Here is a 25,593-nt window from a genome sequence, read left to right on the forward strand (position 1 = left end):
TCAAAGAATGGCGACCGCTTCAAGTGGTAGAAGCAAATAGGGTAAGGCTAGAGCAGATGGATTGGTTAAGCAATTTTGGGAACAAATATATATATATATATATATTTATGATTCAATCTCGGCACTCCTTCCTTACCTTGAAAGAAATTATGAATTGACCGACCATGTCGATGCTACAAAATTACGATGTGAATTATTTGTGGAAATCAGTTCTCTTGAGTCTTGAGTCTTGACGTGAATCATTCAACATTTTTTAGGTTTTACGCGGTAAGAATGATAAAAAAGGAAAGGACCCGAAACGCTTTTAATACAAAATGATTAACTTATGCAATCACCAACCTATTTTGTAGAGTGATGATACAATTAGAAACTGTAAATATGGCCAACAGTCTGTGTTGTAAATATGACACAACTTTCATACAAATTCTTTCATTAAGCTTAAGTGTTCTTTTGATTCTTTTGACTTGCCGAGACCTTGAGAACAATATAGTAGCAGATTTTAACAGAGTAGATTTTTTTTTCTTTTTTGAGCTAACAGAGTAGATTAATAAGAACAAAACAAGGAAATATGAAGCTTAAAATGTTGGGCACCCATCAACTGATATCCCCTTTGCAGTGGGACAAGATGCTAGATCGCAATGCTCTGGCAAATGATCAGGACCAGCGCCCCACCAGTTCAAACCCTTATTCTCGATGCCCAGTGCAAAATAAAGCAGGACTGTCATGAATGCTACTCCCGAATCCAATGCTGCTGATAGAATGTAGTTATACCTCTGCCACCATTGCTTTCGATACCTGAAGACGAAGAAGTTGCAGATAGTTCCAACCAAAACCCAGGACGTATAGTTCAATGGGGATGCTGGTGACATATTGCCAGTTGCTCCTAAGAGCACTGGCAGATTGATGAGGGGAATCCAAGCCTGACTGGGAAATGTCTTGTGAAAGAGCCATACGACAACTGGTCCCAAAAGTCCTCCCAGGAAGAACCAGTTAAGTGTCGAGTACTGTCCAAGAGAGCTGAAAATTCGCTTAGGTCCAACCAAACCCCAGATAACAGATGCATCAAAGAAGACTCGATCTCCGGGGCATGTCCAAGGACTATTTGCTGGGAGAAGATTTTTATGGCATATGTTTTCAACAGAACTTAGGAGCCACCAGGCCACACCAAGGTTGACAGATCCTGCTAAAACGGTCCCGATGAACTGATATGCAAATGAAACATGTAAGAGAATTAAAAATGCAAGTTAGATGCAGAAAAGTAAAGGTCTTTAAGTCCTAAGAAAAGGAATAAGTATAGCGAGAGAATATATTATAATACCTGAACCAGGAACGTTGATCTCGGAGGGATTTTCATGTAATGACCGAGCTTGAAATCGCTAAGAAAAATAACTGCCTGAGCCATGCTAATGTACCCATAGGTCTTAAAACAGACATTGGTTATTGGTTGTCCAGGCAATATTGCTCCCATTATATACTCTGTAATGATATTTAGCCTGGCGTCTGCAAGGAGAGAGCATAAACATTCGTAAATTAGGATCTAAAAGTAAATATAACATATAAATAAATGAAAATTAGAAAAAAAAAATTAATCCTTCTTGATAGGAAAATTGCCCATCTTAAATTACTTAATTGGTTATAACGCTGATAGGCAGGGTGAAAAAGAAGGCAAGTGCAGCAGCAAATATCAGTCCCCACCAAGGCATCTGGACATCCTTTTTAAGGAAGATGCAGAGTGCAAGACCAGCAAGACTTGCGCCGGCAAGAAGCTAATGAAACCACCATGAAGGTATGTCCCTGTAGTTTCTCATCAACCAAGTATGTACATCGGCCTTTTCCCTGGAAGAAGCTCTGTATCTACTATAAATTTCCCTGTAATTAACATGGTCTTTACTTAAGATGCTGCAGTAGTAGATACTAAATGATAATTGGAAGTCTTGGAAACTGCAATTGGAACAATGAATTTTCTTTTTGAAAAAGCATAAAGAATTGAATTACCTTCCATAGAACAAGGCCACATGTGATACTGTGGATGCAATAGTGGCGAAACCAAGCCCAAAGGAAAGAGCGAAGAAAGTACTCAAATGAACCCTCCCTAACTTGTCGTATTGAGGCAAATCTAGCTCGAACTTGTCATTAACAATCATTGTAACGTTATACGACTGACCTTGAGCTGTGAACAAGTCTGACGAAAATATGGGAAAAGTTTTTGCATTGTATAGGTTTAGCCCCCAATAAGAAACCGGTATCACCAAATAAACTATCAAGGCATATCCTATGAAGACATTTATAATGGCAAAGAAGGGAGAAACAAGTGGGCTAAACAAGAAGGAGGCAACTGTTGTCCAGTCAAGTGTAAAGGCCCCTAAGCCAACTCCATTCAAGCCTGAGCCAATTTGGTGGGCAATTACTGAATGGGGGAAGGCCAAGCACACCAAGGAGATGCTTTGCAAGGTTTGGAAGAGGTAACCTGGGAACACATACCAGCAGAAGCTACAAACTAATGCAATCACAAAGAATTTCACTCGTGATATGCGACGCTTGCCATCATTTTCTTCTTTTTCATGCAAAGTCCTGGAATATCAGCAGTAAAATTTATTAGGATTCAGGTCCGCCAATCAATAGCACTAGTTTATAAGGAACTCTCTCTTGTTGCTGAATGCTTCATCAAATAATGAAAGTACAATATAACCCCCCCCCCCCCAAAAAAAAAAAAAAAAAACCAAAGAAATGTATATTATCAAATTGTATAAAGTACTTACCTGAAGAGAGAAATTTGAACCAGGGTAGAGGGCCACCACATATGCGCCGGCTCGACCACATACTTCCTCAGGAGCCCTGCCCAACCATATCCCATAATCTGCACTCAACACACCACACGCCACATGCCGATGAACATAATTAATTAAAATACCAGAAAAAAAAAAAAAAACCCGAAACAAACTGTGGCAGTATTGCTAATTAAATCTTTCGAAATGTAAAATGATTCGTATCAGAATGACAGAATCATATCTCTTTGTTTTTTCTTTTTTTTTCCCTACATTACTTAACATCAAACCAAGTGAAAGTTATATATCAAACCTGAGTACCTGACTTCTTTTAAAACTGTTAGCATACCTCATTAACACATTCTCCTATATTCTATCTCTTTTTTTGTGGGTCTTACTTTTGAACCTGGAAGGTTTAAAGTAGAGTAAACCAACCTGTGTGGTAATGATAAGAAGCCAACTAGCCAAGAAAGAGATACCCCTCCCATAAAAAGCCTTGATAATGGTAACTATACAAACAGCATAAGCAGTACCGTTCCCGAAAGCACTCCCAGCATTAGCAAATATCGTAATCAAAACATGTTCCTTCATGTTAAAAGGTCCCGGGTTAAGCGAGAATTCCCTTGAACCAAACCCAGTTATATGAAACTTCGTCGTAGGAAGTACAGAAGCCATGAACCTTCCGATGGGGAGAGTTGCGACCTGGACAGTTATTTGGGTGATGACGAGTGGCTGAGAACGGTAGCCAAAGAACTGGTTCAGGAATGAAAGAAGCGCACAAGAGAAAAGACCCAAGAACCACATGCGGAAAGTCCATACTGGGAGTGAGGGGTCATCGGTGTTGGGCACTGTTAGACGAACTTCTTCAATTGGAGAGAGCTCGCTTTCGTCCATTAAAGGCTCCTGTTTGAGTACTTTCTCATCTAGTTTCGGTGTTGCTTCTACTTCCACAGTTCCCATAGAGAGAGCAAAAGTCAAACCAAAGATAAACTAATGAATGAGCCTTAGCTGCAATGCTGCTTCTTGTTTTGCACGACAATGTCACCTTTTATTCAGGGAGGGAAATTTTTCGCTGCAATTTTTATTGGGTGCTTGTTACTCAACCATAAATAGAATTGTCTGTGTATACGGTAAACTTTAGCTGTCATGCATCCTTCAAAAAGTTAAACAAAATCATTTTTGTTTGGATAATGCTACCTATAGACATATTTCCATATGCATAAATTGTATACAATTGCATTTTTTTTTTCAATTTTTATTTTTAATTTAATCTTTAATTTCTTAAACTTTTATGTATATGTATGAAATTTATATACTTGCTATGTATATATAATATTTCCCTTCTTATTTTCTTTTTTTACTCTTCAAATTATAATTGCCCATTTTTTCAAAATAAGGATAATTTTAAAAAATTATAATCAATAAATATTTAAATTCAACTTAAAGTTTCTTAAACTTTGCACAAAATCAAAATAAAATACAATGCATAATATAAATAGAATATTATATATTTTTTGGGTTCAACTTCTCCAAGATCGACCGGGTCAGGTCTTAGTCTTACTTTTTTAATGGTGATTTCTACATCAAGAAGTAAAGAGTGATTAAAATTGTTTAATTAAAGTCATGAGTTTGATTTTTGGGCTAATTTAGGTCATTAATTTAAAGCTAAGTTGGATTGCAAATATAATGCCGGCTGGATTTAAGATTCTATCTTAATTTCAAGTTCATAAAGTAGTTTTTCACCAATTACTTCATACACATTAATTTTACAATCTACATAATTATAAAACCAAAATAGGTCATTAAAGGTAATTTTATCATATCTGGCAACTCTAATTCTATCAATGACATGCAAGAAAAGCTAATATGCTATGTTTTTTTTTGCTTTTAATTATTTATGAAAAAATTATCACTAAAAATTTTTTAAACTGAAATAGAAAAAGCTCATTTTGTGTATTTTCGCTTTTAATAATAGGACTGTTTCGTTTCCATAGGAGTTTAGTGGGTTCAATTACAAAATGCTGGTTCCAGCTGCCAAATGGAACTTTTATCGCAGGAAAAGTTGTAAATATCGAAGAATGCCAACCGCTTCAAGTGGTAGTAGCAAATAGGGTAAGGTTAGAGCAGATGGATTGGTTAAGCAATTTTAGAAACATATACATGCATGCTTCCATCTCAGCACGCCTTACATTGCAAGAAATTATGAATTAATTGCCCGGCATATCTAGGCTTCAAAATTGCGAATTAGTATGAATTATTTGTGGAAATCAGTGCTCTTGAGTCTTGAATCTTGACTTGAATCATTCACCATGTTTCAAGTTTTATGTGGTAAGAATGATAAAAAAGGAGAGGATACCGAACGCTTTTAATCTAAAATGATTGACTTATGGAAAGACCAATCTATTCTGTATTGATGATACTATTAAAAACTGTAAATATGACAACTTACATTCCAACCCAGCTAGCTAATTATTATAAATCATACAAATTCTTTCGTTAAGCTTGAGTGCTTTTTTTTTTCTTTGACTTGCTGAGACCTTGAGAACAACAAAGTAGGAGGTTTTAAAAGAAAATTTGTTATGAACATAACAAGGAAATGCGAAGCTTAAAATGTTGGGCACACATCAACTGAAATCCCCTTTGCAGTGGGGCAAGATGCTAGGTCACAGTGCTCTGGCAAATAATGAGGACTAGCACCCCACCGGTTCAAACCCTTATTCTCAATGCCCAGTGCAAAATAAAGCAGGACTGTCATAAATGCTACTCCTGCATCCAATGCTGCTGATAGAATGTAATTATACATCCGCCACCACTGCTTTAGATACTTGAACACGAAGAAGTTGAAGATAGTTCCAACCAGATATTTAAATTACGGTAACGGTTATGTTTTCAGTTATGTCGTATTTATCACGGTTGTAGATATAACGGAGATTTTCGTAATCATTATTGCTATCGCAGTCATAAATTTTTTTTAATTTTTTCAATTTGCTATAAAATATAATAATTTTAATTATTAATCATAAAATCTCTTATTTTATGATTTTTAAAGTAATTTATATCATATTATGTATTTTATTTATTTAAGAAAAAATATTTATAGTAAAATATTCATATTTAAAAAATTATTCATATGATAATTAGAAAATAACAAAAGATAAATAAAATGTAAAAAATAAATAATTATAACGAATGATATATTTAATTATTTAATTATTGTACTCATCAAATTATTATCGAATTATATTATGCATAAATCAAATAATAAGTGATTAGACATCCATAAATTAAATAAAAGCATTACTATTTATGGACCAAGAGAATTGCTTTTTATAAGCTTACAGTAAATCAAATTTGACATTCTTTATGTTATAGGCAATCTTCAACAATAATAGACTCACGTCATATTTTTCTGCCTCTTGACTAAATTGCACAGACTTACACAACTTCTTATTCTCTTACCTTCCATTCAAAATTTTTTTTTTCAAACCTTCATCTCCATCCTCATCTCTCAGTTCTCTTTTTTTTTTTTTTTTTCTGATGTGTGCTATCTACTTATCTCCGTCAACCTCAAGTCTCACTCTCATATTTTGTATCTCATTTTAAGTCATAATAACTCATGCCCCCTTCTACCAATGCATCATAGCCCAATCCAAACCTAAACACACAAAATCACGACAAATTTAAAAATAAAAAAAATAATAATATAAATGTTGAATTAATTGCTTACCTTAAATTGCATATACTTGATCTTAATTAAAATTGAATTTGAGAGAATTGATATTTTTGAAAGTTTAAGTTTTATAGGTTTTTCTTTTCTAAATTTGTAAATTGATGTTTATTTTTTTTCTTGCTGTTTTTATTTTAATTTTTTAAACATAATCAAATGAAAAATTTTTTCTTGAAATTTTAAATGAAAAACGGAGTAGTGGGCAATAGCGGACTGTTATTGCTACTATTCAACGTTACGCTGTAATTTGCGGTCATGATACATTCGTTGTAAACGAGATTCAAATTCTTTCTCGTATTTTATTAAATAGCAGTGACGGATGGTGGTGCGACTGCGAAATAACGGCCGCTATCCGACTGCTATTTAAATCTTTGGTTCCAACAAAAATCCAGGAAGTATAGTTCAATGGTGATGCTGGTGGCATGTTACCAGTTGCTCCTAAGAGTACTGGCAGATTGATAAGGGGAATCCAAGTCTGACTGGGAAATGCCTTCTGCAGGAGCCAAACGACAAATGGACCCAAAAGTCCTCCGAGAAAGAACCACTTAAGTGTTGAGTATTGTCCAAGAGAGCCGAAAATTCGCTTAGGTCCAACCAAACCCCAGATAACAGATGCATCAAAGAAGACTCTATCACCGGGGCATGTCCAAGGACTATTTACTGGGAGAAGATTTTTATGACATGTTTTCAACAGAACCTAGAAGCCACCAGGCCACACCAAGGTTGACAGATCCTGTTAAAACTGTTCCGATTAACTGATATGCAAATGCAATAGTGGAACAACGTAAGAGAAATAATAATGCAAGTTAGACGCAGAAAAATAAAGATCTTGTAGTCCTAAGAAAAGAAGTATAGAGAGAATAAATTATAAAACCTGAACCAGGAACATTGATCTCGGAGGGATTTTCATGTAATGACCGAGCTTGAAATCGCTAAGAAAAACAACTGCCTGAGCCATGCTAATGTACCCATAGGTCTTAAAACAGACGTTGGTTATTGGTTGTCCAGGCAATATTGATCTCATTATATACTCTGTAATGATATTTAGCCCTGGCGTCTGCATGGAGATAACATAAACATTCGTAAATTGGGATCTTAAAGTAAATATAACAGACAAATAAGTGAGAATTAGAGAAAAAAATTAATCCTTCTTGATAAGAAAATTGCCTATCTTAAATTACTAGATTGGTCGTGGCTGTGATAATGCTGACAGGCAGAGTGAAAAAGAAGGCAAGTGCAGCAGCAAATATCAGTCCCCACCAAGGCATCTGGACATCCTTTTTAAGGAAGATGCAGAGTGCAAGACTAGCAATAATTGCGCCGGAAAAAAGCAAATAAAACCACCATGAAAGTATGTCCTTGTAGTTTCTCATCAACCTAGTGTGTACATCAGCATTTTCCCTGGAAGAAGCTCTGTATCTACTATAAATTTCCCTGTAATTAACATGGTCGTTACTTAAGATGCTGCTTTAGTAGATATTAAATGATAATTGGCAGTCTTGGGAAGTGGAATTGGAACGATGAATTTAACTTCTGAAATAGTACTAAATAATTGAATTACCTTCCATAGAACAAGGCCACATGTGTTACTGTGGAAGCAATAGTGGCGAACCCAAATCCATAGGTGAGAGCGAAGAAAGCGCTCAAATTGACCCTCCCTAACTTCTTGTATTCAGGCAAATCTAGCTCGAACTTGTTATTAACAATCAATGTAATGTCATACAATTTACCTTGTGTTGTGAGCAAGTCCGACGAAAATATAGGAAAAGTTTTTGCATTGTACAGGTTAGACACCGGTATCACCAGACATATTATCAAGGCATATCCTATGAAGGCATTTACAATGGCAAAGAAGGGCGAAACAACCATATCCCATAATCTGCACTCAACACACAACACGCCTCATGCCAATGAACATAATTAATTAAAATACCAGAAAAAAAAAAGCCAAAACAAAACTAACTGTGGTAGTATTGCTAATTATAGTATTGCTAATTAAACTTTTGAAAGGTAAAATGATTCATATCAGAATCATATCTTTTTGTTTTTTCTTTATTTTCTATACCAATTCAAATGAAAGTTAATTCATCAAATCTGACTTCTTTTAAAACTGTTACCATATGTCACTAACGTATACTCCTATATTTTATCTCTTTTTTTAGGGTCTTGCTTTTGAACCTGGAAGGCTAATTAAAAGTAGAGTAATCCAAATTGTGTAGTAATGATAAGAAGCCAACTAGCCAAGAAAGAGATACTCCTCCCGTAAAAAGCCTTGATAATGGTAACAATACCAACAGCATAAGCGGTACCGCCCCCGAAAGCACTCTCAGCATTAGCAAATATCGTAATCAAAACATGCTTCTTCATGTTAAAAGGTCCGAGGTTAAGCGAGAATTCCCTCGAGCCAAACCCAGGTATATGAAACTTCGTCGTACGAAGAACTGAAGCCATGAACCTCCCGATGGGGAGAGTTGCTACCTGGACAGTGATTTGCGTGATGACAAATGGCTCCTTACGGTAGCCAAAGAACTGGTTCAAGAATGAAAGAAGCGCACAAGAGAAAAGACCCAAGAACCACATGCGGAAAGTCCTTACTGGGAGTGAAGGGTTATCGGTGGTGGGCACTGTTAGACGAATTTGTTCAATCAGAGAGAGCTCTCAGGATCCTCTTTGAGTACTTTCTCAGATAGTTTCGTTGTTGCTTCTATTTCCATAGTTCCCATAGAGAGAGAGACAATCAAACCTAAGAGAAACTAATGAATGAGTCTTAGCTGCAACGCTGCTTCTTGTTTAGCACATCAATGTCACTTTTTATTCAGGGAGGGAATGTTTTGCTGCAATTTTTATTGGGTGTTTTTTGGGGTCAACTTCTTCAAGATCCTTCGGGCAAGGTCTTAGTCTTATTTTGTTTGAACGGTGATTTCTATATCTTGAATCAAAGAGTAGGTAAAATTGTTATTCGATATGAATTGTTTGCAAAGGCAAATTAATCGTTCATTCAAAGGTTTAACATAAGTTTGGGAATAAATTAAAGAGAATCAACAAATTAATTTTAGGTCGTCCCCAAACTGTCTGCTTGTTATGTGTACAATCATGGTGGATATTCACATTAGTGTTCATGAACGTAGATTTACGTTAGAGGACAGCGTGCATATTATATGCATTGAAAAGACAACCAAAGATTCTAAAATTGCATAGATTCCAAAAATTTTAGGAAAAGGTTGAAAATTAAAGTACAAACTAAATCCTCCCAGCTCGCTTTATTCGTCTCAACCAAAGTCTAAATATGGGCATTTTTACATTGTTCTTTCTCTCAGAATAAATAAGATCATTTTTTATTTATTAATCCAAATATGATCTTTGCACTATCTGTTAAAACGTCTCTAATTCTCATTATATAATTTTAATTTTTCTCTCCAACTTGGTTTGCACGCTCATATACCTTGGAGATTGATTTTTCTTTCTTTTTGATATTGAAATAAGAGTTAAAGATGTTTAAACTCAAATCCAAATGTTATAATATGTCACAATTTTTTTTTAATTACTCATTCAAAATGTTATTGGCTAGACTGATTTTTCATTTCACCTGTTTCAATGGAAACTTTGAATTATACACAATTGGATTAAATTGCATTATTTCAATAGAAAAAAAAAAACGAAAATATGTCGTTCTTAGAGAATGAAATGAGATGAAGGTGGTTTTTTTTTTTAATTATGATGATGATGACATTTGACAACTCTCATTTTTTTATTTTAAAAAAAATCAAAATTTATTTTTTAGCATACTAAATTATTAACGACCGTGCTTAAATAAGATCTGATTTATAGGCGCGTACCTCGGCACAAAAAAATTTCATAAGGCAATTGCATTTTTTTTTTTTTTTGGGAAAAACCATGCTTCTTCCAAAGATGCAAAGCAAATCCAGTTAAGATTGGGCTAGGCCTTGTAATTTAAGCTTCTATCTAAATTAATGCCCACATTAGCCCTTTTGGGCCAATAAGTTAAGCCCAATATTAAGCTTACAAGGCCTAGAGGTTTGGGTTCCTATCCAAACCAATTTCCTACCTAAATGGGCTATACTGGTGGGCTGATCTCGTTTTCCCTTTGACCTTTTTAAACCCAAAACGACGCCGTGGGGATCTAGTGAACTACCGCGGCCATTTTAATATTATTACGTGGCAGTTTCCGAGAGTGACGTTGCACCGCAAAATCAAACAAAAGCAAACCCGGACGAACTTTGATCTGTAGCAGCAACCAGCACTTCTATAAAATTACTATATTCACAAGCAACTGTCTGAGTCCTCCACCAACCCACTCGCGGCCTCCGAATCAGACATTCCACTTTTTTTATTCTTGTTATTGCAGCCGAAACGCTTCGGAACTTCAAAACGCGAATAATGGCGATGGCAATGAGCCTTCGTAGATTCTCTTCCTCCATCAAGTCTCCAGTCAGAGTCACACCTCTCTTCAGTGGCAGCTCCCTCTATTTTATGGTCTAAAATCTGAACTTTTTTTTTTTTTTTTTTTTCATTTAGTTAAATTTATAATAATTATTATTATTTTTTGCAGTCAACAGCTGCGGCAGAGAAAGAGAAAGCTCGTGCTAACGTAAGCCTTATGGTTTTCAGAAGATGTTTAGATCTTTGTTCTTTAACTGTGATTTATGCTAATACCAAAAAAACAAAAAAAACGTGTTTGAGTTTGCAGTGGGTACATCGGTTGAATGCGCCGCTTGAAGAAATCGATCCTGAAATTGCTGACATAATCGAACTCGAGAAAGCTAGGCAATGGAAGGTATTAATCAATTCAAATGACAAGCCTTTTTTCGCATTTCAGATTTTAACTTTATAATCTGTTGGTATTTGATCCATTGGAAAAGAAGAAAATTATTTTCTTTTTCTGTAACTTTAGTTAGTTATTGCCTAATTGAGAGATTAAATTTGTTTTTATAGGGATTAGAACTTATACCATCCGAGAATTTTGCATCCGTCTCGGTGATGCAAGCGGTAGGCTCTGTCATGACCAATAAATACAGTGAAGGGTATCCTGGTGCTAGATACTATGGAGGGAATGAGTATGACAATCTACTTTGCTTTTGTATATTGATTTTTTTCACAGCTAATTTCAATTAGAAATTGAATTGATTTTTTTCAGACTGATTCTCATTGTTCAAGAATTGAATTGGAAAATAAATATATTGGCATATGAGGTTTTTACTTTCTAGTACAAATTCTTAGTAGGGTAAATTTGTAATGTTCTTAATTCTTATTTGACCAGGTACATTGACATGGCTGAGTCCTTATGTCAAAAGCGTGCCCTAGAGGCTTTTGGGTTGGATCCTGCAAAGTGGGGAGGTGAATGAATCATGCACGCCATTTCTTTTCTATTCTGGGCTATGGTTATTTTTGAGGGACCTTCATGTTGAAGTCTTATGAAAATGCGAACTTAAGTTTCATCTTTAGTTGTACATCTGTTTTAACTTTTCATTTTGAGCATGTGAAGGATTTTGCATCGGGAATACCTATTTTCCTTGAGACAGCATATAACTTATCCTGTATCTGTTTCATTATTGCAGTCAATGTGCAGTCACTTTCAGGGTCTCCTGCTAACTTTCAAGTTTATACTGCATTGTTGAAACCTCACGAACGAATTATGGCACTTGATCTACCCCATGGCGGGCATCTTTCACATGGTTATCAGGTGCTTACTAGTTCTATAATCTTGAGCTATTCTGCTGAACTAGGTTTTATTTTGTCTGCTCATGGCAGTTAATATTTTAGTTTTATTTTTTTGATCTGCCTTTATTTTCTAAAGAACAGTATATCAGGTTATGCCACCTTTCCATAAGATCCCTTTGGAAAGTGAAACATTATTCTAAGTCCACTCAACTGGTGCTTAACGCTTATAGTGTTAAACTCAAATTTTGATGTTTTCTTTGCATTATGCAGACTGACACTAAGAAGATATCTGCTGTGTCCATATTCTTTGAGACAATGCCATATAGATTGGACGAGAGTACTGGCTATATCGACTATGATCAGGTAGCTCTTCTATACTATTCTATGTTGGTAGAGATGCTTAATTTTCTTTTTATAACATTTGTGCATCTTCAGAAACAAAAATGTATGCATTTCAAATAATCTACACAAGTGACTTGGTAACGGTATGCTGTACAAAACAAGGGATGTGATTTTGATCACCGTTTCTTTTACTTTCACAACCCTTTCTAAATTCATGTCTGGAACATTTTGTAAACATTTGTTACATGCTGTATCTTTTATGCATAATTTGACTTAAAAAGGACATGATTATATTTTTATAGTTCAAAATTTTTCAATTTATTGGTTTGAAGTTTTCAAGTCATATCAGATTTTCACATCAGACGTATGGAACTTACATTTATATTTTAAATAAAATTCTACAGTGAAGTGGAAGCAAAAGGTCTTTTCTGGGTGGAAAGTACTTTGCACACTTTTTTCTTTCATATAAATATTTTCATGGAAATTTTACTTGAAAGACTCTTTAAAAGAGTTGATTTAGATGAATAAAAATGTTTGCAGTTGGAGAAAAGTGCGGTGCTTTTCAGACCAAAACTTATAGTTGCTGGTGCCAGTGCTTATGCTCGCCTTTATGACTATGCACATATCCGCAAGGTAAACACCTTTGTGCTTGACTTGCAGTCAGAAGAATCTGATTCAACATTGAGAAACTAAGAGACTTTAATTTTGATTTATTGACAGGTTTGTGACAAGCAGAAAGCTATTCTGTTGGCTGACATGGCACATATTAGTGGTTTGGTTGCTGCAGGTGTTATTCCATCTCCTTTTGAATATGCAGATGTTGTGACAACCACAACACACAAGTCACTTCGAGGTCCACGTGGTGCTATGATCTTCTTCAGGAAGGGAGTGAAAGAGATTAACAAACAAGGAAAAGAAGTGAGTATAAAACATTATTCAAGTTAGTTTTGGTATGTTTGTCTCTCTGTTTCTAATGAGTGGAATGAATGGAAAAGAGGAGGAAAAATTGAGTCCAAAATAAATGCATGCATGGCTAACCTTGAGTATCACTTTTGTAGTAACTTTTCCTATCATTTCTTGTTTGAAATTCTATAATGTAAAGCAGGCAGAGTGACAATCAATTTTTTGAGTTCCATCCTACAGGTGATGTATGATTTGGAAGACAAAATTAATCAAGCTGTCTTTCCTGGACTTCAAGGTGGTCCGCATAATCACACCATAGCTGGTTTAGCAGTTGCATTGAAACAGGTATTTTTTGATAAAAAATTTGTGGTTATGCAAGCAAAATACATGATGCCAGGCTCAGGCCATATAATTTTTTTATCCAAGTTAGCCAAGAGTATTTAGGCTTCATGAGTTTCACATATGTGATTATAGGTCAGAACACCCGAGTACAAGGCTTACCAAGAGCAAGTTCTCAGTAATTGCTCGATATTTGCTCAGGTATGCCGAATGATCCAAATCCTACTTGCTTATGTGAATTCATTTCTTTACCATTATGGATAACACTGTCTTATCCACTCTGAGTGATTTAACTGTGCTAGTTGCAATTCTGTGTTTGCTGTTTATGTAGAGGTTGCTAGAAAAGGGCTATGAACTAGTATCTGGTGGAACCGAGAACCATTTAGTCTTGGTCAATTTGAGAAACAAGGTATGAGGTTCTTGGACCTTTTGAACTGTTTTATAGAAAATTCTTTAGCCTTTTATGTGATCATGAGAATTCCTACAGACTAATTGGATAGGAACTTATTTAATAGGGCTGGAAACTTTTCAACCCTTTAACTGACCAGAACTCTGTAAATAGATTGTAATGAAGTTTTAAATTTCAATTGCTTTTATTTAATTGGTAAATAAAGTCTATAGAATTATAAAAGAATAAGTTCCCTGTTTCTGGAATGCTGTTCAACAGGGTATTGATGGCTCAAGAGTTGAGAAGGTATTGGAATCGGTTCATATTGCAGCCAATAAAAACACTGTTCCTGGCGATCTGTCTGCTATGGTTCCAGGTGGCATCCGTATGGGTATGGACCTATACACCTTGATCATAAAGCATATGTTTCTTATGGTAGTTAGCTAGGTCCCTTAGATTTTAAATTCTGTGGTTTCTTGTATTCAGGAACCCCAGCTCTCACATCTAGGGGTTTTGTTGAGGAAGATTTTGAGAAGGTAGCTGACTTCTTTGATGCAGCTGTCAAATTGGCCTTGAAAATCAAGGCTGAGACAAATGGTATTTTTCTCTTCATCAGTCACCTATACAGCAATATCTTTATCTGTTGTCAAAAGGTGGGAGTGGATTTAGTCACCTAAAATGTATGCTTACATTATTTCCCTTGAATTGCAATAAATCCAGGAACAAAGTTGAAGGATTTTGTAGCAACCCTGCAGTCAGATGCGAACATTCAATCTGAGATTGCAAAGCTCCGACAAGAAGTTGAGGAGTATGCCAAACAATTTCCAACTATTGGTTTTGAGAAAGAATCAATGAAATACAAGGACTAAAGAGGACTCTTTTACATACAAGGTTTGTCAGCTCTATAGAACTGCTTTAACTAGATGCTGTTCCAAATTGTAGCATGTAATCTTTTAGAGGAACGCTGTCTTATTGTATGGCTTTGAGAATCTATTGCAATGCCAAAATATGCAGAGATTGCATTTAGCATCGTTAGGGTCAAAAAATAAGTGCATGTGGAGAAATCTATAGATATCCTCTTGTAATGCCAAGAAATCTGATTTCTACTTCTCTGTTAAGCTTTAACATATGTTTGTGCCATCAATCAGATATGATCGAACACCTGATTGAGCATGCTGCTTTATAGAAGTTAAAAGCTTTTGATTGCTTTTGTTCCATACATTTATTGACCCTTATCAATATTGCAGATGTAATTGGTTACAAATCCCTAAAGCCACTCTCAAGTTCCTGTTGTCAACTGAAGAGAATAAATCAGAGATAAAACGATTTGCCATTGACAATACAAGGATCATATTGTCGTTACATATATGAGTGAGATGATATCCTTAGGCTTTCATTTTGGATGTGTGAATTATACTCGGTTTAAATTCTTCTTCCTCATGTTAGCGTCAAAGTAGCTTGCAATTGTTGCCCCGTTGGTAACATCCAATGAAATCTGAATGATCTGCGCAATTCAGCAAGTGGAAGTCCAAAGTAATTTGAGTTTGCTTCTTGGCTAAATTAACAAAAAAAGCTTTTGAATTTTATCATTTTATTGAAATAAATTTTTATATTTTTATTACATTCAAATAAGCTTATAATTTTTAATTTATTCTTAAATAAGTTGTTAATTTTTAATTTGTATTTAAGTAAGGGCTTAACATATAATTCGTACTTAAATATAAAGGTAAATAAAGATTTATTTAATTATAAATAAAAAATAAAAAATTTTACATATAATAAAAGTATAAAAATTTATTTTAAAAATAAAATAATTTAAGGATTTTGTTAATATTTTACCTTGTATTTTTCATGTATATTATAAACATTGTCACGTGATTAATTTTTATGTCAAATATAAATAATGTTGTAGTAATTCCATCATTAAAAATTAAAATATACAAGGGCCAGGATTGCGTTATAGAGAGAAAAGAAAGCACGTTGTTCACTGGTACTGTTTTGTAAGCTTATATTTTGGTAAAAAAAAATTATAATTTGAAAATAAAAAAGTTGTAGGTATTAAAATTAAAATTTTAAATTTATTAAATGTTATTTTTAAAATTGATTGCATTAATCAATTAAGATAAATTTTGAATTTTTTTGTAATTTTATTTTTAAAAAATATTATTATCTTTTTCTTAATTGGGGAAAAAAAAACCCAAAGAAGCAAGAAAAAAAATAATGTTTTTTTCTTTTTAATCTCGGTATTGACCATGTTGACCATATGTTAATTTTATTTTATTGAAAGGAAAAAGTTTGACTATTTGACGGTCCACTATTTGCTTTTCACTCTTGTCTCAGACAAGTAGATAGGAATTAGGATAACGTAACAATTGAAGTACCGTAACTCTTACAACAAAATGCTTCACTCAAATAACTTTTATAATCCATCCACCTTTGTCCGATGGCTTCTTTGCCTTCATATGCCGGCAGTGGCACTCTCAAGCTCGAATCAGACTCCAGAAAGCACTCCCCCACTTCTCTTTCCTCAGAAAAGGTATTCTTCAATATCTTTCCTTAACTTTGTTTTTTATATGTGTGCAGTAAAAGTAACTGAATTAACGAATTCCATCCATGTATTTCCTAGCCACTGATAATGGGCTATTATTTATATTTTATGATATGGGATTTCTTTTTTACTTGCAACTAATTCTATTTCATTCTTCATCTGCCAAAATTATTGGCTTTTTTATTTGATTTTTTCTTGTAATTTTTAGTATAATTTAGCAAGAACTATGTTTTGTTCCTTTTTATTGATGCTATGGTGCATATTGATTTTCAGAGTCCAAGGATATCTTATCCAAGGACTCATACATTCACCCAATCAGATGGCAAGTCAGATTCAGTTAGGTCTGTGGATTTCCAAGAAGCACTCTCAATTATAAAAGATGGTTCAAGTTTTGAAACATCTTGCTATGTCCCCCTCTTGCAAGAATGCATCAACAGGAATTCGTTTTCAGGGGCTCAAAATTTTCATTCTCATATCATAAAGACAGGAACTCATCAAGATTTGTTTGTTATGACATTCCTTGTCAATGTTTATGCCAAAAGTGGAGCCATGGAAAATGCTCGAAAAGTTTTTGTCAGTTTACGAAGGAAAAATGTTGTCGCATGGACTGCATTGATGACAGGTTATGTTCATAATGATCAACCAGATGTTGCCATCGATGTTTTCCAAGAGATGCTGAAAGTCGGGTCTTATCCAACGAATTATACTTTAGGAATTGCTTTGAAAGCGTGTTCTGCATTAAATTTTCTTGAATTGGGGAAGCAAATCCATGCCTACATTATCAAATACCAGATAGAGCAGGATACAAGTGTTGGAAACTCGCTTTGTAGCTTGTACTCGAAATGTGCCAGCTTGGATTCTGCTATTAAGGCCTTTCTAAAGATTGAGGAAAAGAATGTAATTTCATGGACTACTGTTCTTTCAGCTTGTGGAGATAATAGTAGAGCTTCAAGGGGACTGAGATTCTTCACTAAGATGCTTGGTAACAATGTTGAGCCTAATGAGTTCACTTTGACTAGTGTTTTGAGCATGTGTTGTACAGTGCTATCTTCGAGCGTAGGGGCACAGGTTCATTGTTTAAGCATTAAGCTTGGGTATGAATCAAACCTCCGCATAAAGAATTCCATCATGTATTTGTATCTGAAATGTGGGTGGTTTAGTGAAGCACAGCAATTGTTCAATGGCATGGAAGACATGAGCTTGGTTACAATGAATTCAATGATTGCAGGCTATGGTGAAATGATGGAACTTGCAAAGGATGGTCTATCAGCCTATCATAATGGAACTGAGGCACTCGACATTTTTTCAAAATTGAATAACTCCGGCTTCAAACCTGATCTATATACCTTCTCAAGTATTTTAACTGTATGTAGTAAGATGTTGGCCTTAGAACAAGGGGAACAAATTCATGCTGAGACACTTAAAACTGGGTATCTGTCAGATATGATAGTGGGAACTGCACTTGTTAATATGTATAATAAATGCGGAAGCATCGAGAGAGCAAGCAAAGCTTTTTTGGAGATGTCTGCCAGAACATTGATATCATGGACTTCTATGATTACTGCTTTTGCACAGAATGGACAGACTCAGCAAGCACTGCAGCTCTTCGAGGATATGAGACAGACAGGAGTCAGACCAAACCAGATCACTTTTGTTGGCGTTTTATCGGCTTGTTGCCATGCTGGAATGGTAGAAGAAGCACTCGGATATTTTGAGATGATGCAAAAAGATTATAAAATCAGACCTGTTATGGACCATTACACGTTCCTAATTGACATGTTTGTGAGGTTGGGGCGGTTAGATGAAGCTTTTGATATAATCAAGAAGATGGATTTTCCTCCAAATGAGTTTATATGGTCCCTCTTGCTTACAGGATGCAAAAGACATGGAAATGCTGAATTGGGATTTTATGCTGCTGAAAAGTTACTTGAACTCCAGCCAAAAGATGCTGAGACTTATATCTTGCTGTTGAATATGTTCAAGTCTGCAGAAAGATGGGAGGATGTTTCTAAAGTGAGAGAACTGATGAAGGAAAAGAGACTTGGAAAGTTAATGGATTGGAGTTGGATTAGCACTAAAGACAAGGTTTATTCATTCAAACCCGATGAGAGGCAAGCGTATGGGGCTGAGGTGTATGAATTGTTGGATGAATTACTTAATAAAGCGAACAGTCTTCTTGGATATGAATCACTTGAAAGTTTTGACTCACTTGATGACGAGGAAAAGGCGTTCTCCTCCACCGTTCAACATAGCGAAAAGTTGGCTGCTGCATTTGGCCTATTGAACATGCCAGACGCTGCACCAATACGAATTATCAAGAACATTAGCATGTGCAGGGGTTGCCATAACTTTATGAAGGCCATCTCTTCAATGAATGCAAGGGAAATCATCATTCGAGATAGCAAGTGGCTCCATAAATTTGTCAATGGGAAGTGTTCATGTGGGGATTATGGTGGTTTACTTTGATGAGAAAGCAGGTTCACATCATTTTTTTTCCCTACTTTAATAAGCTTGAAGTATAAAAACATTTCATGCAAATTCTTTTTGTGGGTAACTTATCTTCCACCATTCTTACTCCACCTTCTGCATTAGCCTGCTTCTCTATAGTCTCTAAGCCAATTGAGATACACAAATGCTCTACCTCTCTATCACCTTCATTCGATTATGCGTTTGTTTGACTAATTTTTAAATCAATTGACATAATATTAGAATTGACAAGTTCTGAATTTGAAAGAGTTTATGTTCTTTTCAACCATATAGTAAGAGAATTTAAGAGTGTAGAGTAAAATTTTCAAAAAATTATTGTGATTGTCGGTCATTACTGTCGACATTAACTTGGACTTTTTCTCATGCGGCTCGGAGCAAAATTTTCAAGGTCAACTATCAAGCTCGGAAAGTGTAAATATTTCATTATTAAACCATTATTTTTTTAATTTTTATTTTAAAATATTAAAATAATTTTTAATATTTAATAATAAATTTAAATTTAAATAATTTAAATCAGTTTACGTGAACTGATCAAATTAGGTCTTGAACAATTTATAAAGGTCTATAACTGAACAGATTTAAATGTCGATAACTGTAAGTGTTATTCGATATCTCGCATGATTACAACATACAACATTTTAGTATATATTTAGATCAAAATAAAGAGAGCTTTATAAACACTATCCGTACAAAAAGGTAAGAAACAAATACTAATTAGTTTCCTATTTCTATTCGGGGAAGTAGACCCCAGTTAGATGAGCCGTAACAGTAACGTTAACCTCAAGGTTGACGTCTCAAAATAATGGCAGCAATGTTATGGGACAACAGATCAACGCCTTTTAGATTTGGTGATCTTCGATTTGCTTGATTCATTAGGTGGTTTCCATATGATATCCTCGAGGTTGCTACAAAATGTCTTGTAAAACTGTGAGACAATGATGTGTTGTTTATGTCAGAATCCAAAAACTAAAGATAACTGAGAGTCTGAAAGAGATTAGGTTCAAGAGGGTTGGGCATCGAGGGAAGGCTGGAAGGTTATCCCCAGAAACCATATCAAGAAAGAATGTCAGAAGCAGATTACTTGACCAAACAAACTTGATTGTGATTGAAACAAGGTAACTAACCTTCAGGAAATCTCCAGCATCACCAGCTGCTTTTTGAATATCTACCATCAAAAAGGTGGGAGCAACCTCGAAAACCTTCAAACCGATAACAATTGGAGGGAGAAAGGAAAATGGAAATTAGTAGATTAAAATTAAAGGCTGATCTGGAATTCAGCATGAGTTGAGGACAAAAACTTACTTCGAGGATAACTGAAAAATGAGAAGCCTTATTTGCTGAAAGACCTTCAACTCTCATCTGAAAAATTAACACATAATCAGAGTTTAGCTGACTATGGAAATAGTATGAGCAAGATTATTCTCCAGTCAAAGTAATGAAATAATTGGTAAACAGGGAGAATGAAACAGTTCTGAGAAACAAGAGAAACTTGTTTAGTACTAGCACTGCGAACTAGCTAAATGTAAATTGAATTAAATAACAAAATCTGATAAAACAAATGGCCAGCAGGCTGAATGTTCTACCTTATAATTGCGAATGTGTGTCTTATAGCCCATTGATTGAGCAACAACTTCCATGCTAGACAGAACAACCCTTGCTGGCTTCTGTGAAACAAATCGCGTCTGATACTTCATGGAGTCCTGATAGCAAGGGGAATGCATTCATGTAGCTTAATATTTTACGGAAAAAAAGAACATATATTGGACTGCCTCATGGCTCATGGAAACATATCCAGAAATTGCCCTATATGATTTCCTGAGATGACTGTCAGGTGAAACTAATGCTCATAAATACATAGCATTAGACATCAAAAAGCAAAGAACGGCTTTTCTAAACATTTGGTTGGGTTGAAAAACCTTAATGCACATAATCCTTCAAAAACTGGCTAGCAGAGTTAGGAGTGCATATAAACATTTTATTACCGAACTCTACCTTCCCACGGTCAAAAAGCGTTGCAAGGTTCAAGCCTTGAGAAAGAATGATCAAGTCAAATGCATTAAGAATCAAAGGACGCATATCCTCATTTCCTGATGGCTCGTTACCCCTCTCTTCCTACAGTATATTATAAGAATGAGAGTTAGAAAATTCACAACAATGTATTCAAACAAATAAACCCAATTTAGATACACATGAGGAAACTTGTTTTACGTTATTTATTGGAAAACCAAAGTTATACTTTTACAACAAATTTAATCAAATTCAAGCTTTTAAATACCTTATCAACCTCTGGATCATCAAAAACAGCATTTACATCATCCAAGTTAATATCTTCATACTCAAGAAGTCTGACAGGAACATAGCCTTTCTTAAACCACTCATCGCTCCTGATTTCTTCAATTGTAATACGCTTTACAAAATGAGAGAAAGAGATTTCTTACAATCAAGCAGAAACAAAAACTATACTGAGACCATTATTAAATTTACTGAAACATTTAAACAATAGGAATACCATATAGTGATAGGTACCAGTGCACTTAGTTGCAAATTGTGAGACAGAACCCTTCATGGTTGCACTGGGTATAAGTTATGTAAGGTAAGAGTCAAGGCAATCCATATAGTATATAGAACACATAGCATAAAGGATGTCTTTATGATGGTCTGCGAGAGGGCTATCAGGAAACCTAGCACCAAATAGATAATGGCTCCTTTAAGCCAAAAAAAAAAGCTGATAGCATTCTTGTGGTTCACAAGGCTGCATTATTTTATGTAACTTCTACAGATTAGCATCAAAACATCAAAACATCAGTTTCTACGGCCTTATTATGCACTATAATAATCATGCAGCAGAGAGAGTTGTTAGACGACAAGTACTTACAGTTTGAGGATTTGGGTCTAGAATTCTATGAATCAAGGATTTTGCTCCTACAGGAAACCAAGAAGGGCAAGAAAACTCTGCTCTCTCAATCTGCAGATTGAAAAAAAAAATTGTAAAAACAAAACAACAGTTATGCAGCACCGATAATGTCAAAATAAAAAGTTTATTCTTTCATCGAATTTAAAGTTTTTTGGCAAGAAAATTTCACCTCGTCATTAAACTATCACCACAATCCCATACAAGTCACTCTTCTTTAATTTGTACCAATAAAGTCACTCAAGTTTGTAAAATATATCAAATATAATCACCCTAACAGATTTCATACAATGTTTTAAAGGAAAATGATATAGCTGCCATTGTAAGCAGCCATGTCAATTTTTTGACACTGTTATTCCCTGTCTTTTGTAAGCTCACTACTAATTCTTAGATATTTTTGGCCACCACTATTAATTCCCAGATCAGGCACACCATTGCTAGCACCAGAGGTACTCCAATAACCCAACCTAATTATCATTAACCATCACAAAGACCAAAATCAAGCATGGTCAATCCTCACAATCCCACAAACTTAAGCCTCCCACAACCATCACAGTTGTAGCCCCAAAACTATCGCCATCACCACTAAAAACAGCAGCATTATCTCCCACAACCACCACAACAACTTAAAAGATAAACAATTCCTAGAAAATGAAGCAATCACAAACCACAATAAACATATAAAAAAAATGGTTTCTGATTTTGGTCGTAGGAAGTTGTTGGTGGTTTCATGCATCTTGAAAGGTGGAAAAGAGGCAATCGAGCGATTGTAGTGAAGATGCAGGTGGACTGCTGACTTCATTTTTTTGCTCACTTCATTTTTTTGTTGACTTTGGATTTTAGGTGGTAATAAAAGGAAAGTTAGAGGAAATATTTTTATAGTTTTGCTTGGTCTTTAATGGCGATGGAAATGGCATTTTCAAAGGCGGCGGCAGAGGCCCTAAGCTCTAAATCTGCAACTTGATGAAGGGTTTTTGAAAGATCCAATTCTGCATAAAGAAAAGAAAAAGAAATGTGGAGAGTGTGGCAGTCAGGAGAGGAAGAAAGAAGAAAAAGAACGTGGGAGTGTGTCAGTGAGGAGAGGAACCGAGAAGAAAAAGGAAAGTGGGTGTGTGGCGGTGGATTTAGGAGGATTACAAATTTGTTTTGCTTTAGGGCCCTGTTAGGAGGACACCATGCTGCAAAGTTGAGAAAAGTGAGGAAACTTAGGGTTTGGTGAAAAGGAAGAAAAGCTTATGTGGTAATTTATTTAAATTAAAAAGCTTCCACGGCATCTTAGTTGCTTACATGGCAGCTATGTCATTTTTCCATCCATACATTAAATGAAATCAGTTAGGGTGACTAAATTTTATACATTTTACAAACCTAAGTGACTTCATTGGTACAAATAAAAGATGTGACCCATTTGGTATTTTGGTGGTGGTTTAGCGACTAGAGGTGAAATTTACTCCTTTTTTGGCATATATGTCATCAATCCAGAAGGGTAGATAAACACAATAATCATATACTAGTACACACGATAAAAGTTCATACCTTACTGTACAGGGTGGTGAGATCAAGCTCATCAAATGGAAGATAACCTGCCATCAAAACATAAAGGATGACCCCACAAGACCAAACATCTGCCACAGCACCATCATACCCTTTGTGACTGAGAACCTATAACAGAAATGAAATATTGATTTACGAAGCATGGCAATAGCACAAAATAAACCATTAAATTAAGGTATATTCAACTAAAAAGCTTACTAATCTTATGATTACCTCTGGTGCCACATAGTTAGGAGTCCCACATGTTGTGCGGAGGAGGCTAACTCCCTAAACATACATATCACCAAACAACAACCCATGTCATTATACTTCCATCAACCTATTTTATTGTCAAGGGAGGAAGCAAAAAGAGAAGTAAACTCTTCACTTAATGTCTTACTTGTTCCGGCAATGCACTAAGACCAAAATCTGAAATCTTTAAATTTCCTAGGGAATCAAGTAAAAGATTTTCAGGCTGTAAACAGAAGCAAACAATCATCAGAATTTACGAAACTGAACAAAGAAAAATTACACTCTGGATGCTAACAAAAAGAACACCTTCAAATCTCTGTGGTAGACTCCCTTACTATGGCAATATTCCACACCATCAATAAGCTGTTGGAAGTATCTTCTAGCTTCTGCTTCACTAAGACGACCATTATGAATCTGCATGATTACCAATTTACCATCCGCCTTTAACACGCATGGAAAAACAGAAATCCAATAATACAACCAAAATTAGATCCTGTTTTGGGATACTTACTATTTTATCAAACAACTCACCACCAGTAATGAACTCCAAGATTATATAAATCTTTGTTCGACTTGCTATGACCTAACAAATCAAAAACTTATCTTCTTAGAAACAAACCAACCATGCGAAATACGGAATATAATACTCTAATAATACTACTACATTACTTGCCTCGTGCAAACGAACAACATAGGGATGTCTAACAAGCTTCATTATAGATATCTCCCTTTTGATCTGCATTGATTAATAAACATAAAAGGAAAATAAAACTCGTGATTAACTTGAATAGGAATTCAAACTTTCAAATCATACTAAAGATTAATTATTAGAACTGATAATTATGACTATAATTGAAGCCATTAAAATTTATCAAATTCACCTTTAATTCAGTAAAAATACATAAAAAGAAGATTAAAAAAACTACTCTTTTATCATAAATTCAACAACTTTGTCATAAAATTACTGAAATTTCATGTCAGTAAAATAGCAAAGGTGGAAATTTGACCTGATCGACCATTTTGTGCTTGATTATGGTGCTGCGATCGAGGACTTTCATGGCAACACTTTCGCCGGTCTCCGTGTTTTGCGCGAACTTAACCTTGGCGAAGGTTCCTTCTCCGATTGTTCTTCCAATCTCATACTTCCCTACTTTTCTCACCACCATCGCTAATTTTCTTCCAATTTTCCCAGTCTTAGCATTCCACTTTCTCTCTCACCAAACAAAGAGAAAAAAATATAAAAAACAAAGCAAAGAGCTTTCGGTAGCAGATATATTCGACTACAGCTTAATCATAGCGTTAGTGCAAAGCTTTTAGCATTTTGGAAATTTCAAATCCCTAATACTAATAAATAATCCCAGAGTTTTACAGTACTAAAAAGCAGAAGAAAAAGGAAAAAAAAAAAAAAAAGCAGAGAAGGGTTTTGAATTTAGATTTTTGAGAAGAGAAAATGAATTCTGCGGAAAACGAAAGAAAAATGGTGGAGGGTAAATTTTAGTTTTAGACATTTTAGAAATTTGTTTACTGGCCGTCGTCAATTATCTTTGACTACTGTTTTCTGGGATGGTTGGTGACAGGTCACCTATTGGACTACTCTTTTTCTTTTTTGGAAAATAAATTCTATAAATAGAAATTTCATTTCCATCGTTCATTCTTTTTTTTTTTTAGAATTCTATTTCCATCTTCTAGATAATTACTGTATTTTCATTCAAAATTCTAACT

At 35.0% G+C, this 25,593-nt stretch overlaps 3 protein-coding genes and 2 pseudogenes across 6 annotated transcripts; 2 read left to right on the forward strand and 3 right to left on the reverse strand.

The window, feature by feature from the left end:
- Nucleotides 1–402: 402 nt before the first annotated feature.
- On the reverse strand, nucleotides 403–3,785 carry LOC111311320 (oligopeptide transporter 4-like; annotated as a pseudogene). The gene is made up of 6 exons (XR_016345358.1): nucleotides 3,201–3,785; nucleotides 2,760–2,857; nucleotides 1,996–2,571; nucleotides 1,612–1,869; nucleotides 1,319–1,493; nucleotides 403–1,202 (listed from the first exon to the last, which is right to left on the reverse strand). The product of XR_016345358.1 is annotated as an oligopeptide transporter 4-like (transcript).
- A 1,512-nt stretch (nucleotides 3,786–5,297) lies between these two features.
- Nucleotides 5,298–9,330, reverse strand: LOC111310804 (oligopeptide transporter 4-like; annotated as a pseudogene).
- A 1,361-nt stretch (nucleotides 9,331–10,691) lies between these two features.
- On the forward strand, nucleotides 10,692–15,663 carry LOC111312483 (serine hydroxymethyltransferase 2, mitochondrial-like). Its single transcript, XM_022912775.2, has 16 exons — nucleotides 10,692–10,986; nucleotides 11,063–11,101; nucleotides 11,201–11,287; nucleotides 11,446–11,567; nucleotides 11,771–11,847; nucleotides 12,069–12,193; nucleotides 12,442–12,534; nucleotides 13,054–13,146; nucleotides 13,234–13,431; nucleotides 13,657–13,761; nucleotides 13,891–13,956; nucleotides 14,087–14,164; nucleotides 14,423–14,534; nucleotides 14,630–14,740; nucleotides 14,864–15,034; nucleotides 15,391–15,663. The coding sequence occupies exons 1-15, from the start codon at nucleotides 10,891–10,893 to the stop codon at nucleotides 15,010–15,012; spliced, it is 1,551 nt and encodes a 516-aa protein (XP_022768510.2). The 5' UTR covers nucleotides 10,692–10,890; the 3' UTR covers nucleotides 15,013–15,034; nucleotides 15,391–15,663.
- A 908-nt stretch (nucleotides 15,664–16,571) lies between these two features.
- LOC111310805 (putative pentatricopeptide repeat-containing protein At5g52630) lies at nucleotides 16,572–19,532 on the forward strand. The gene is made up of 2 exons (XM_089766403.1): nucleotides 16,572–16,679; nucleotides 16,965–19,532. Exons 1-2 carry the CDS (start codon nucleotides 16,587–16,589, stop codon nucleotides 19,155–19,157), a joined length of 2,286 nt encoding a protein of 761 aa, XP_089622529.1. The 5' UTR covers nucleotides 16,572–16,586; the 3' UTR covers nucleotides 19,158–19,532.
- Nucleotides 19,533–19,761: 229 nt separating this feature from the next.
- On the reverse strand, nucleotides 19,762–25,576 carry LOC111312484 (CBL-interacting serine/threonine-protein kinase 8-like). 3 transcript variants are annotated; one of them, XM_022912779.2, is made up of 14 exons: nucleotides 24,879–25,576; nucleotides 24,545–24,607; nucleotides 24,383–24,454; nucleotides 24,178–24,285; nucleotides 24,020–24,094; nucleotides 23,854–23,907; nucleotides 23,623–23,748; nucleotides 22,054–22,143; nucleotides 21,454–21,585; nucleotides 21,171–21,290; nucleotides 20,762–20,878; nucleotides 20,481–20,537; nucleotides 20,303–20,377; nucleotides 19,762–20,103 (listed from the first exon to the last, which is right to left on the reverse strand). In XM_022912779.2, the coding sequence occupies exons 1-14, from the start codon at nucleotides 25,035–25,037 to the stop codon at nucleotides 20,008–20,010; spliced, it is 1,344 nt and encodes a 447-aa protein (XP_022768514.1). In that variant the 5' UTR covers nucleotides 25,038–25,576; the 3' UTR covers nucleotides 19,762–20,007. The 3 variants fall into 3 exon arrangements, with proteins under 3 accessions (XP_022768514.1, XP_089622551.1, XP_089622549.1); XM_089766423.1 differs by having other exon boundaries at nucleotides 20,067–20,205; XM_089766425.1 differs by lacking the exon at nucleotides 21,454–21,585.
- Nucleotides 25,577–25,593: the final 17 nt, after the last annotated feature.

Source organism: Durio zibethinus, chromosome 1, assembly GCF_047325235.1.
Source record: "Durio zibethinus cultivar Kanyao isolate XHJ-2024 chromosome 1, ASM4732523v1, whole genome shotgun sequence".
Classification (NCBI taxonomy): domain Eukaryota; kingdom Viridiplantae; phylum Streptophyta; class Magnoliopsida; order Malvales; family Malvaceae; genus Durio; species Durio zibethinus.

Coding starts and splice junctions, on each gene's coding strand:
- LOC111312483 (XM_022912775.2), top strand. CDS start 10,891: ATGGCGATGGCAATGAGCCTTCGTAGATTCTCTTCCTCCATCAAGTCT. Junction 11,848..12,068: donor GGATCCTGCAAAGTGGGGAG/GTGAATGAATCA, acceptor TCATTATTGCAG/TCAATGTGCAGTCACTTTCA. Junction 14,535..14,629: donor TCCAGGTGGCATCCGTATGG/GTATGGACCTAT, acceptor TCTTGTATTCAG/GAACCCCAGCTCTCACATCT.
- LOC111310805 (XM_089766403.1), top strand. CDS start 16,587: ATGGCTTCTTTGCCTTCATATGCCGGCAGTGGCACTCTCAAGCTCGAA. Junction 16,680..16,964: donor CTTCTCTTTCCTCAGAAAAG/GTATTCTTCAAT, acceptor ATTGATTTTCAG/AGTCCAAGGATATCTTATCC.
- LOC111312484 (XM_022912779.2), bottom strand. CDS start 25,037: ATGGTGGTGAGAAAAGTAGGGAAGTATGAGATTGGAAGAACAATCGGA. Junction 24,455..24,544: donor ATGTTGTTCGTTTGCACGAG/GCAAGTAATGTA, acceptor TTGATTTGTTAG/GTCATAGCAAGTCGAACAAA. Junction 23,749..23,853: donor CTAACTATGTGGCACCAGAG/GTAATCATAAGA, acceptor TTTCTGTTATAG/GTTCTCAGTCACAAAGGGTA.